The 14,326-nt window shown below is 40.4% G+C and overlaps 1 protein-coding gene across 12 annotated transcripts in view; it reads right to left on the bottom strand.

Annotated features, from left to right (window-relative positions):
* Positions 1 to 14,326, bottom strand: part of kaznb (kazrin, periplakin interacting protein b) — a 108,188-nt gene that overhangs the window by 24,218 nt on the left and 69,644 nt on the right. For 10 of the 12 annotated variants that reach the window (XR_006379555.1, XR_006379556.1, XR_006379560.1 and 7 more), the window contains one exon: positions 4,764 to 4,871. Coding sequence is in view for 9 of the 12 variants with exons in the window: in XM_044211224.1 (XP_044067159.1) it covers positions 4,764 to 4,871 (108 nt within the window). In the remaining 3 variants the exon portion in view is untranslated. Of the gene's footprint in view, positions 1 to 1,892; positions 2,478 to 4,763; positions 4,872 to 14,326 lie in introns of those variants that run through there. The other 2 variants (XM_044211252.1, XM_044211290.1) reach the window with 2 other exon arrangements.

Here is a 14,326-nt window from a genome sequence, read left to right as displayed (position 1 = left end):
CAAACAAAAAAAAAACATGATGGAGATGTGCCACATGTTGTCTCTTATGGTCTTGGTGAAGGACTCGACAACAAAACTGTGAGTGTGAAGCTTATAGTGATGGCACCATCTGTCTGTTGCAGTGCAATCTGTCAAAATCATCATCTTCTGCAATTTTGAGTGTTGACCTCAGGGTGCATCAACAGTAGGAGTCACGCAAAACACAGTGGGATCAAACTTGCCTCCATTCATGAACCATTGCGACACACATGGGTGCATATGAATGTGTAGATACACACACAGACACACACACACACACACACACACACACGCACATACATACACACATAAAAAAACCTGTTCATGACATCCAAGCAAAAAATTAAGATAACTTATCCCCCTCCAATGGGATTCAATAGAATTCAAATAGTTACAGCTTCGGTTAACATCTTCAATCAACCATAATGCATCTTCACATACTGGATAACATGTCTGGTTCCCACATTAATCCAAACACAAGAGCCAATGCAGATCTTACTGTCCCTCAGTGCTATTTTCTCTCAGATTATGCAAGCTTTAGTATGTCTACTGAGCTACTAATGTCTGTAATACTGAACTGTATCTGCCGAAATACCACTCCTTTCATGTACAATGTTTTTAGAAGATTAACAGATTACCATGTTATCCATATGAACATCTAGGTCAGTATTTAGTTCTTATCTTAAGTAAAACAATAAATAAGACTGGGATATGGAATAGATTGAAATAAACCAGCACTTACTGTAAAGGGCTGTGATGTGCAAAAATAAAACATGTAAAATAACCCTCACTAAGAACACAGTATATTGTTGTAAACATATATATCATGGTAAAATGTAATAATAACACCATATAAAAATACTGCATTAAAAGTAAAAGTCATGTATTTGTGATTATACTAAAGCACAGTACTGTAATAGTATTTTCAGCAACATAAGCTTTAAGCATCAAAATACTCATTATGTAGAATGGACCATTTTCAGGGTGTTATACTATTATATGCTGTATATATCATAACATATTATTATTATTATTATTATTATTATTGATGCATTGACATGTACTGTTAGCAGCATTTTAATATTGCAGCTGGTTTAATTATGATTACTTCACATTGGAGCTGAATCGATTAATCACTTAGTTGATCGTCAGAAACCTAATTGCCAGCTATTTTGATAAAATAGCTGGAAAATGTTTTTGTGACTTCTTAAGAAAAATGGCAAAGCTTCTCAAATGTGAATAATTTCTGGTTTTCTTTGTTTCTTAGAGAGTAAATTGAATATCTCTGGATTTTGGGATGTTTGTCTAAGAAAACAAAACAGTTTAAAGATATCAGCATGGGCTCTGGGCATTTTTCACTATTAGCTGACTTTTTATAGCTTGAACAAATATTTGATTAATTGAAAAAATAACAGGTAGATCAATCGATAATAAATGTAATTGTTAGTTGCAGCCCTACTTCACATACTGTTGAGTAGTTGAATCTATAACAATGTATATTTCATAAACTTATCGTATGTTTTGTAGTAAAAAGTACAAGATTTCCCTCTGAAACGTAGTATGGCAGAGGTGTAAAGTGGTGTTAAAATTATTCTTAAGTACAGTCCTTGAATAAATTAAATTTCCACAACTGCATATCTATCACAAATTATTTCAATGACAAACATGGGGACTCTCAGTAAAGAAGCATTTTGGTTGTGACGCTCAAATTCCTCTCATAAAATCAGTGCAGGCAATGACACACATACGCACACGTGAATATGAACCCGCTCACACACCTACGACTCAAGACGCTTTTATGGCCTACACTATTCCTCCAACACACAAAAGCACAATTTCTTCCCCCTCTATCTCCTTTTCTATCTGTCACTCACCAGCCTTCCCCTCCTCCTTCTCGGACCTCATGTCCTTCTCGGCACAGGCTCCACTCGGCTCCACTGTCAACTGTGGTGTGAGCTCTCATAGCAGGTGGGAGAAAAAAATGAAAACACACATACGTATGCGTACAGACCAGTGCACACACCATTCAGACCAACACACACAATGCCCCACCACAGCCCGGCCGCTCCCAGCATTGCTCGCTGAGGCTCCACCCCAAACAGGTTACTAGGAAGTCATCCCTTGAGAGCCACTCAGCTACATTTCCTGCTCCTTTTCTTTCTTTCTTTCTTTCCTCTGTATGTGCCTCTCTTTCTCTCCCACTTTCTGTGTACCTGTTTAGTGACACGCCCTGTGGCAGCTAGGACAACTTTCACCCCACGCCCACTCCTGCTTTTCATCTTTTGTTTGGGTGAGGAGGAGGGGGAGGGGAATACAAACTGCACCTCAGGCCTCAGGTAATGAACCAGGTTAGTCAGTGGAGCTCTCACTCCACCTGATGGCCGGGAGCTATCAGAGGACAAAGTGTACAATTACACTCACCGACTGAACAGAGAACAATACACCCCTCTGTATCGATGCTATACACTCCCTCTGACCCCACAGTGCCTTTGTAGCCTACATGAGTTTACATTACTCACTTCCTGAATGTGAATGTATGGTTCAGCCAGAGGAGGTAGGAATGTAAACTCTGAATAAAAATGCTGCAAGTGTAAACTTCAATATAAACACCTGAAAAAATGGACCATGACTGCGGTGAAGTGATATGAAGTTCATGCTTCTAACCAAACTGCCTTAGCTCTCCACACTTGGAGATTGGATTGTTAATAAGAGCTCTCCCATGTTATCTTTAACCCTCCAGGGATTTTTGCATGGACTTCTTTTCTGCCAAATGCTGAGCAAGGACAGTCTGTGTCATGTTAGATGGGAACTTGGATGTGTGCGGAGTGCGGACAGAGTAACAGAGTAAATAAGGTTAAGGCTGGTCCAGTTTGCCTGACAGGGCTCTAAACCTCTAAGGCAGGCACAGGTGGTATGAGGAAAACAGATAGGGCTGCAACTGAATTAATTCAGCCTGCAGAGCAAGGCTGCATATAAACTTAAAATGGAATTTTTTGGTTTATGAGCACTTGAGTAACATAACTAGCATACTAAAGCACAAGTGTAAGCAAAATGTGTGTGTGAGTTTGTGTGCAAGAGAAAGTTAAACCCTTTTGCATTTAAAGACATGGCAGCAGTTCAGAGCAAGCATGCCAATTGTCCTGCCTGTCAGAGGTTGACGCTCAGTGTTTTAGCTCCATCTAAAGATTAGATGTGCTTTAACCAGATACTTGTCACATGAGGCAATGGATCTGTCAATCACACGCTGACACCTCAAGGATTACTGCCGGGCTCATTTCTCTCTGACTGAAAGAAAAGATTGAAACTCCACTATAGCAGATAAAATGAACACCTCATTAGAAGGTGTAATGCATATATTGTAAGTGCATGTTTTTCTGCACTGGCCATCACTGTAGTATTACAGCTATAATATCTCAGAGAGCCAAATTATTATAACTTTTACATATGCTAAATATACCCACTTTCAAATTTGAACCTGAACCTGTCTGAATCTAGCTGCTTTTTACTTGTCTGAAGAGCTACAGCATTTCATATGAATAGGAAAACTGACCATATGTAGCACTTCATAATTCCAAGGTCATGCTGTAGCACGCCCCTCAGCTACACTGAATCTTATTCACGGCATTGCTTTTATCCTGACAGTTCTTCAGTCTGAAATGTTCCACTCCTCAGTGTCCTTATTCTTCAGCTTAACTCCCTGTATAACTATGTCATTCATTTGCTTTGCTCACATTAAAGCCAGAAGAAATCCTAAAAGCCTTCTTTTTCTACCCTCCGCTCTCCTCCACTGTATTGCTCTCCCTTCTCTCAGCCGCACATGGTTGACCTGTCAGTCTGCATTATCAGTGCTGGGGAGTGTTGATAGAGAGCCGGGACGGAGCAGCATTAAAATATTAGCTAGCCTTGAGAGAGAAGAGGAGGGAGACTGAAAGCAGTGATGGGCAGAGAAGAAGGAGAATGAGTGACTGAGGTCACCACTGTCGCTGCCCATTGTTGATGGAAATGACACAAGGCTTGTCTAATAGCCGCTGAGCACACACTGCCAGCTTCAAGGGGTTAGATTGGATGAAAAGATTGGAATTACAATTACAACACAGACTCTCTGGTTTGGTATCAGTGTGAGAACAATAGAGAACAATAGCAGTCATTATGATGAGAAAAAGAAATGGACACAGGGCTTATAGATTAAGCAACAATGTACATGCGATCAATAGACTTTATAATCAATACCTTTTGTAGTGCGTATTATTACAGGCTGGTCAGTTTGATTACCACACACGAGAGATTGAGAGAGACTATTATCTTGATGACAGTGATTGGAGAAAATAAGTGGCCTTGCTGCAATTCAATAATTGCACATCACAATTAAACTCTAGTGCAATAAACTTCAATAAAGCTCCATTCAGATTAAAGCAATTTGCAAAGTAAAATGATTTTCTCTGGCAAGAAGTCAATCAAGTCTCACAGTTTTATGCCAGTGCCTCTGCGCTCCGTATTGGGCGACAAAACATGTTATTTAGCTGCAATAAATCAAAGCCTGCAGTGAACTGTAAGGCCCTCATGGACAGGTACCAAGAGCTGTTATCTGATTGTTCTCACACTCTTAGCCTGCGCAGGCCTTTGCTCCAGTGTTAACCTCCCAGTCAAGCTGACAGCTCTGTGTCTTTTAACTGCCAGGATAAATCATTGTGCACACTTCCTGCTGTCACCAAGGCAACACCTTGTATTTTCGGGCAATGCCGTACCTTTGCCTAGCGAGCAGTCTGGAGTGCCAAAGTCCATCAGGCTGGATATCTCTGTTGGGTAGCACATGTCTGTCACCACTGTCTTCTGTCTGTGATGCACTGATGGATCTGCAGGGAAAAGAAATTAACAATAAATGTCATTTCGCAACATCAGATGAATCAAATGTTTATTGTCTCATCAAAACTTCTTATTCATATTCACACAGCCAGGTTGTTCTAATATGCTGGGGTCATACTAACACTGTGTGTGTACAACAGCCACGTAGATATAGCAGGCCTGTTAAATCAGGTGATTCATTCTGACATGATGTCAATTCGGCTTACACTCCTGAACTTTCAGACACGTTGCAAATATGAATCTCTCCTACAAATCGCTGCAGTTGTGATCGGCATTTCAAAGCAATAATAACGCACACTGACACTGTATTAATAATGATGCATGCTTGTTCCATTATTTCACAATGTTTGGATAACTTTTTACTCCTTGTCGCCTTATTTTAGATCAGTTGCTTTTTAATCTTTCACACTTTTTCCCTTTTCTTCAACTCTCCTCAAATAAAATCCATTCATTTAAGTGATTCCACTATACTCCACTGACCCATTTTTGTGCTCTATACATTCAGCTAATGACAATTATCAAGGATGTCTTTGAGCTCCAGTGACTGAGGCTCATCTACTCAACATTTTCTCCCCTCTCACTCAGTAATTTCTTTGCAGAGTTCGAGAAGAAAATGGAGTGAGGTAGCATGTATCTCTTTTAAAATCATCAAGGTCCCTCTGTCCGCTGCTTTTCCTCCACCTCCTTTTCTAAATGTTTCACCTCCATGTGTAAAGCATGAAATGTTATTAAAAAAAAGGTGATGATGATTATTATTATTATTGGAGACAGCAATATCCTCACTGTAGCCATAGCATTATAACAGAAATCATTTCCTCTTGTGGAGGGCTTCAGATCCCACTGTTGAGCTGAAATCTTCAAACTGAAAGTGATTCTGTTGATCTTATACATTCTTCGGAGGCTATAAATGTTGGAATTCATGCCAGATAAAGGCGCGACAGCAACTCCTGCGTACGTGCAAATGGAGTGTTTAAATTAAATGGGTTTTCTTGTTTGACCATGAACCTTGTCCATGAGTATGGCAGTTGGCATCCACCCTCAGGTGCTTTCTGAGCAGTACCATCTGCACAACCACTCTTCCTCAACAATGATCTCAGCTTCCCTCCTAATCTGCATATTTTGACAGTTTCAATTTCATGACCGTATGGTATTTATCTTGACTTTCCCCTCCCTTCTCCCCTCCTCTGTCCTCCTGACCTGTCGATAACTGTTTAGGTGTTGTTAAGCTGACCTTTTCCTCGGTCTTTAATATGGAGATTGGACAGCGGGCAGGCTCATGCTCGGCCGCTCTAAGGCTGCTTTACTTAGCACCAACAATAATATGAGAGAGAGAGAGAGAGAGAGAGAGAGAGAGAGAGAGAGAGAGAGAGAGAGAGAGAGAGAGAGAGGATGAAAGTGCTGGCTGTGTGGCCAATTCACAGACAATCTATTCCAGCACTTAGTTGAAGGTGTTGGGGCTTTGTACACTTAAAAATGTCAATACATAAATTTATGGTTGTAACATACGGCCTGGTTTGGGGAGTCATTGTTTAAAAATGTCATCACTCGTAAATGAGCAGCCTGTCAAATGAATGTAAAATGTAACAATGTATTTGGATATGTGTACCTTCACCTTGGCACTTCAACATACTTCATCCTTCAACTAACTTTTCACTGGTTTAAATGACCTCCCATTCCCAAGGGGTTTTTGATTAGCCATGGTCCATTGTATTTCAAGGGGAAAACACCCTGTCACTGTGGCTGTGTCAGCGCCGTAAAGTATGTGAATGTGCACTAGAGAGGTATATCCTGAGGAGTGGGCAGTATATCTGCCACCTCATTTCTGCCTGGTTGAACCTCTGGTATGTTCATATCAAATGGTAAATACTATTAAAGTTAGCTGAAATGACGACAAAAATGCTGATATATCCTGAAATGTCCCTTTAGCCCAGAAGCCTCTGAAGGGACGAGCTGTTTGGTGTGTTTGACTGACAGTTGAGCCGGTGGTCTGATATTGTGAGCTGCTCTCTAAGGATGAAATAAATGTGCTTTAAATTGTCATGTGCCATATCTTTCAAAATGGACTACCTTAAAAATAAGGTAGGCCACATTGTAGTTCTATATTTATATTTACTTGTCTGATGGATAAAATAAAGACCGACTTTAATAGACCTTTTTCAAAGACATTGACATGTCATAGCAGGAAAGGTGTTACTAATAACATTTATGATGACTGCATTACACTTGGGGAAAGTCCTGGTATTGTGCATGCTAGTTTACTGGAAAAGCTTACTGGGACACTTAATGGAACCGAGCCTTCATTAATGTTATTAATTCCACCTGTGCTTTTCTTTCTATGACAAGTCAAAATGTCTTCTGGGAAAAAGGTCTTTTTAAATACCCTGCACACCCACACAGGTGTTTTCACTTCTTCTGGCTAATTAAACCTCTGCTTAAGGTAAGGTTGGGTGGAGCTATAATGAAATTACATGAGGTCACCAAACTTCACAAACCAAATGCTAAAGGTGAAAAACTTCTCACACCCTAAGGTTCAGACAGATGTCAATCAAGCACAATCTACAGTGATAGTCCTAAATGCCTGGTCACCCCAGGATTTAAAATGGCTAAATTTCTATCTGCTCTTTAGCTCCTAGAGCTTTATTTTTTCTTTTCAATAACGTTTTATTGAACAAAATGATGTGCAATGGTAAACAAATTGCCAGTAGAGTAACAGTAGAGAAAGAAAATAGACTGAGGCTCCGGGAGCCACTGTGACTGACTAGCACAAGCCCGGACGGGGCGCTTAGCGAGTTAACAGTTATCTCGCCAGCTATAGCATTCACCACTAGCCCTGCAAGTAGTCACCACGTCACCAAGCTTCCACCCCCACCTACAAATGTCACTTTGTGGTGTGACCGCCATTTAATAAGGCAAAAATAAGAGAAAACACCTGGGTGGGTGTAGGTTACTACTGGTTGTCCATCTTGATCTGTATTTCCTACCCGACTGTATGGGCTATAAAGTCATATGCAACTGGTAGTCCAATTTGATTATTTTTTTCTCAACCCGACAGAATAAGCTACCTCATTTGACAGAGTGATCTATGTGATTTTGGAGCACATTTATTCCACTGGTAGTTCATCCTGAGATAGACTTATATTGTAAGATGGGATATGGAGATGCACAGTTAACAAACTTGGAGGACCTTAGTAAGATGAAAATTTTTAAATGCAAATTTCTCCCTTTTGGTTTTTGTTATCTTATAAGCAAAAACCAGATATATCATTTACAGAACATATCTATATTACTGTAGCATAAACAAGCATTTTATTTCAGTTGGATTAGTGTTGTTATAAATCTTTTAAAAATTAAAGAAACTTCTGAGCAAATGACAGGGGAAAAACACAGCCCTGACAGCAACACAAGGGAAAACACCAACTAGTTATTGACGAGAATAGTGACTGAGTGTGTGACTGCAGAAACACCCCCAGGTGTGGTAGGAAGTCAGAGCGGCTATTCAAACATCTGATATAACTTCCCTCCCTAAGTAACACTCAGCAGGGTGGCAGACAACATGTATGGGACATGATGGAAAGAGGAGACAAACACTCAGTGGGAGTGAGAGAGGTTATTCAAGCAGAAATAGGAGGCAACTATCATTGGTGCGCAGACAGCTCATCACTGCCCACCCTCAGCCAACCTTTAATTACACTGACATTCAGTCTGTCATGCAGGCAGCAGATACATTCATTCCTGTATCAGTCATCGCACCGGAAAATAACATCATCATGCTACTGTGGAGTCACAGCGCCCTGAAACGCAATCCTGCTGAGCGCAGTAACAGGGCTGTATGTGTTGTGTATCATTCTGAGAGACAGAGACAAACCTGTATAGGAGACCACTAACAATAATTTACAATGGCTGAAAACATGCTGTGATTATCAGGCCATGAATTGCGTGTAAAAGAGCAGGCTAGCTTTGAGAGGTGATTGGCTATCAGAGTAGTCCTTACAGAACAAAAAGGTCACTGTGGTGTTCATTGTTTCCACAGATTCTCAAACGCTGAAAGGTTTTTGGTCTTTGTTTGAAGAGGAGAGCTTGGGGGTTGTGGTGCAGATTAGATGCTAATTGCTTATTTTATGTACTCAGCAGAGAGAGATGATTTTAAAAAAAAGTATTAGAACAAAAGCGGTGGTGAAAAGCTTAAGTAACACTGGGACAAAAAAAGAGGAGTTGAGATGTTTTATGGGAAAAATGTCATAATCCTAAAATGTAAAGCCCTGAAGAATTTAACCATTTTCTGTGGTGCACAGTAATTATTCCCTATTGGGAAGACAATAACTATAGTGTTCAAATTTCTATTATTTCCTCTCATGCATTTAAATTGACACAACATAATGTGAAAAGAATTTGAAACACTATCTAAATGGAATTTCACAGCAGTGCAGACAGTGAATAAATTAACAAAGCTAAATGATGTGATGCCTTTTGGGTTTCTACCCTTTGGCACAAGACTGAGCCAGAAAACTTCGTCTGGTTACAGAAGACAACAGTTTGCTTGAGATATTTAGTGTTCGAATATTTCACAAGGGAGACTGCTCATCCCTGACCCCAATGCTCAAAGGTCACTTTGGGTATTATCAGGCACAGACACATGGGGCTCATACAAATCCCTGCATACAGAATGCTGACAAGGCACTCTAACAGCACTATGTATCTCCACTGGTAGGTATCATTATTAGCCTTTGATACAGATGGCAACAATGAATTATGAATTGGATATAAATCTCCTTTATGATGGAGCTAGATATGAAAGCAGAACGTTGCAATGAAAATATTGTGTAAAACTGGAAAATGACAAATTGAAGTCTCCATAAACAGGCTGTAAACGTGTCAAATAATTATTTTATTAACAGCAGTGAAATACTTTGGGGGAAAGTTGACTTAGTATTCAACACACCCTTTACACCATAAGAAAAGCAACAGATAGATTTCTCCTCAGGGACAGATTGAAAGTGCAACTATATGCTATATATCGAAGGTCGAGCTGTCAAATTTCTATTATACAACCCAAACATGGAGCCAGAACACTGCAGCAAAATGTCATTCATCTAACATTTTGCTTTGCCTGGAGCTGAAAACTTACTGTCTATTAATCTGTGTTTATAATCATACGTGACACAGTGAATCAATACTCCCGGTGCTCACAGAACATTAGGCCTGAAAGGCTGCTTCAAGGCTACTGTGATCCATAGCCTCTGGAGGCTGGAGGCTGTGTGCTGCCTTTAAGAGCACAACAGCAGCCTGCCCTGCAGAAACATGCACAAAAAAGCCCCTTCAGGGACACATCCATTACATCAATGAGGAGAAATTGCTTGAGGAAGATGAGTGTCCAGGGTTATTGGTGTTACGGCTGGTGCTGTTCAGCTCAGCAGTCTACAGTTTTGTTGCATCTCTCTCGCTGTAATGATTTCTGTATGAAAGGACAAAATGAAGGAAGGATTTTAAAAAGCAACATATAGCGAGGCAGAGTATGCTGAGGGGCATTCACAAACTTCAATAAGTCCTGTTCAGTGTTGTTGAATTCTAACTGCAGAATTTTCTTTACGGGACTTACGGGTGGGCGTTAGGAAAATATATTTTGTGATGATATAAATTTTTCCTTAACATTTATAAGTGGTTGCTATCCTTTTAATATCTCAGGATGCATTAGGCCATTGTGGCTAACGATGCAGATCAGTGAGTGGCATTTATGGATTTTTGCATCAATATGATAAAGTTGACCGATTTGTCAGTTATTTAATTCACTAAATGGACTGTACTTGTATAGCGACTTTCTAGTCTTCCGACCACTCAAAGCGCTTCACACACCACATATCACACACTGATGCTCATCAGTCCAAAGAAACAAACTAATCATTCACACACCGAAGATACAGCCCTCGGGAGCAAATCCCCCAGCCCACATGTCGAAGCCGGGATTGAACTGCCGACCTTCCGATTGGTGGACGACCCGCTCTACCACTAAGCCACTACATTAGAATAAAACAAATATTCCCATCTAGTTATTTTATCTATAAGGGACTGTAAAAAAAATTATGAGGTGAGGGGGGTGGAACCTTATCCATTTGACAGATGCTTTTGTCCAAAGCGATGTACAAATGAGGTACAATCCATGTTTCACTTTATAAAAAAGCAAGGCCCTCCCCAGAGTTATTAATGTTGTCTTTTAACCCTCCTCTTGACTTTAAAAAACTGGAACACCCTCCCCTTAATATCTTAATGAAACTTCTAATGTGCGTCACCAATGCACACATTAATAAAACCCTGATACAGAGACAGAACTGCATATGGCAAAGTGCACCTTTATGAACAAGTTGTCTTTTTGTTGTTATGTATTTATGCAACTTCTATGTACTTATGTAATTAGGCCTATTACCATAACTATACTACAAAGGAAAGCTGAATTAAAACAAAAATCTAAGATGAGAAAAAAAGATGCTCCTGTGCTCTCTGAAAAACTCTAAACTAATCAACCTTCAGCCAAAAAAAAATGACAATGCCCTCCTCCTTTTCAGACCCTCTCTCTCCCACAATTATTTTCATACAGCCCCAAAACAGTTTCTGGCAGAAAATATCACAATATATACTGATTATATTATTATTACACATATGATGATAGAGGCCTTCCATATCACATATGGAAGTATGCGATTCTGGAGAAATCCAATACCATGAAAAATATAGAATGGCACAGCAAATAATATAACTAATGTTAACTAGATTGTGGGTTAGCAAACTGTCTCTACAGTTGCTACTGTGAAACTAACAGTCAGAGAGGACGAGACGGTTTCCCAGAGCTGTCAAACCAGCTCCAGACAGCGATACTCACAACTTTACTGCCACTATAGCTAATATCACAACAACGGCAAAGTAGAAAGTAAGCTGAATGTCCGTGGGCAAGTCATTTAATGTTACCTGACCCACAAATAATGGCTGGAATGGCTGGAATAGTGTTGTGTGGCTCGGTCCGAGCTACTTTGTTTAGCATTTACAGAGCCAGGGCTACGTACAAACACCGGATTTTCTTTTCAGTGTACACACTGAACGGACAGCGACAGCCAGCATACCGTAATGAGATATTCACAGAATTTTACAAAGAGATGTGTATTGGATTAGAATCGCATACCCCACCTTTAAATTGCTAATTCCGTTGTGTCCAGAGAAAATGGCACGATTATATAGTACAAAAGTACACTCAGACATGTCAACTGAAAGGAAAAATTTATGAGCGCTGCTAGGGAGGCATATCATTTTTGATCATTATTCAGTATAAGTAGATGCACTTTTGAATGAGTATCATTTGAATCACTAATTCCGTATCACATGCCACACCTGCTCAAATGATATCAGCATTGCAGTGCTCAATCCTGTGATTAAACTCAGCTATGTTGTTGTGCTGAAACCAAAACAGCTGAAGGGCTCAAGAGAGCAGAAACTATCTCAGTTGATTATTCACAACAATACCATCCAGAAAACAAGGTTATGGGATGATGCTTAACCTTGGAGTCACTAGGGGGTGATGTTGTTATGCATCATCCCATATGACTGGTATGATGATCTACACTGGCTGATGAATAATCACAGAGGGGCTGGCCTGCCAAACTGGAATAGTAAGGGACTAGAGCTTAATGATAAGCAGTCTGTGTACAACTATAAAAAAACACATCATCCTTCATGCTGGCTACCTTATAGATGTAGACATAGGACAGATGTAGGACAGTCCATCAAGCATTTGTAACCATTATCATTGTGACTCAACTGGTGAAAAATGTTGAATCCATTATGGCCTACATAATAAATGTTTCTGTAACCCTGGAGGATTAGCTACTGTCAGTCGTCACTAGTTATTCCAGCACAGCCTTAGTGAGCTCAAGGTTCAGTAGGATTAGTCAAATTCTGCCTGTCCTCTGCCACAGTGGTGGACAACAAATTCATTACTTCAGGTAGGATTTTTTTCTCTTTATATAGGCAACTAGGTTTGGTTTTGTCCAACAGGGACACCAGACAGAAAAGCTGTTAAAGTGAATACAAGACATTTTTATAATATAGCACTTGTAAATAGCACATTTCCAAATGAATAAGCAAAGAAGACTGCACTATTTTTTGTCACAGGAAAGTTAGACTAACATTAATATAAATGAAAGGAAAACTCTAAAGAAGAAGATGAAGTTATTTCTATACATCTCTCATAAATGCTGCAACATCTGCCCAATGGATACAAATTTGCCAGTATATGCATGTGCACAAGAACACAATATACAAAGATACACACAAAATCCCTCTCTTACTCACACACACTCACATACAAGCTTGTGCGCGCACAAACACACACACACACACACACACACACACACACACACACACACACACACACACACACAGACAGACTTATGGCTCATCTGGTTGATACTGTAGGTCAGAGCTAGTCATTGCAGGGCATCATCTGCCCTGCCCATAACCCAAAGGCTTTGCTAGACCAGGAAAGCTAGATGAGGACAGATTTAAAGTGAAGATTAAGCAGAAAAATCTGCCTGGAAGAAATCCAGCACTGACACAACTAAAAAAATTCCTCCAGCTCCTTGTGCCAATGCCTTTTGATAAAAGCTGTGACGATGGCAGCAGCAGGCCTGGCTCGGCTATTTAATATTGTCTGAGTATGCGGGGACATTTGGAAAATGTGCAATGCTTTGCTGACCTCTATCCCCTTATGGGCCTGGGAATTGATTAACGCTCTTTTCACACATGCCAGTCCTGTCACGCCCATCCCAGCTGCCTCTGCAGGATCCAAGAGGGACCCCCATCTCTCTGGACAGCAGGACCAGGTCAGAGGACGGGCTGGGCATCATCTGCCTTGCTCTAAAAGACAGCTAGAGGGGGAGTCTTGGTTGCAAATGGTTGAGAAGACTTAGCTGTGCGTTTTTAGAAACTAGCCCATATTTGGCTCTAGTCTTTACAAACAAAAGGTGAATTAATAGTTTGTTTGTGAGGTAAAGAAAGGTTTGTGAGCAAAGAGGAATAACGTCACCATAATGAAAGATTGAAGGGCTCCAGTGGGAGAGCAGAGCCCCTTCTCCAGGGGAAACCATCATTACTCATCAAGCTGAATAATACAATAACGCAGTGGTGGGCCTAACACACAGAGTGCACCGATTTTCTGTTGGGGCTGCTACAGTATAATAGCTATGGTAGTCAGTAGTGGTCAGTAGTGCTGACCAAGAGAAAAGCTGGGTAAAGGTGTGAATAATAGAACTAAGACTACCATGTTCACTGGGCCTAGACAAGCCAGCTACTGATGGAGAAGTGGGAATCACCCATGCAGGAACCCGCACTGTCAGCTCCACCAGCTAACATACTGTCTTCAAACAGAATTGAATATCATCTGCAATGTATAACAACTCAATAC

This window comes from Siniperca chuatsi, linkage group LG2 (genome assembly GCF_020085105.1).
Source record: "Siniperca chuatsi isolate FFG_IHB_CAS linkage group LG2, ASM2008510v1, whole genome shotgun sequence".
Lineage (NCBI taxonomy): Eukaryota > Metazoa > Chordata > Actinopteri > Centrarchiformes > Sinipercidae > Siniperca > Siniperca chuatsi.
The sequence above is the reverse complement of the archived record's forward strand: the minus strand, read 5'-3'. Positions and strand labels throughout refer to the sequence as shown.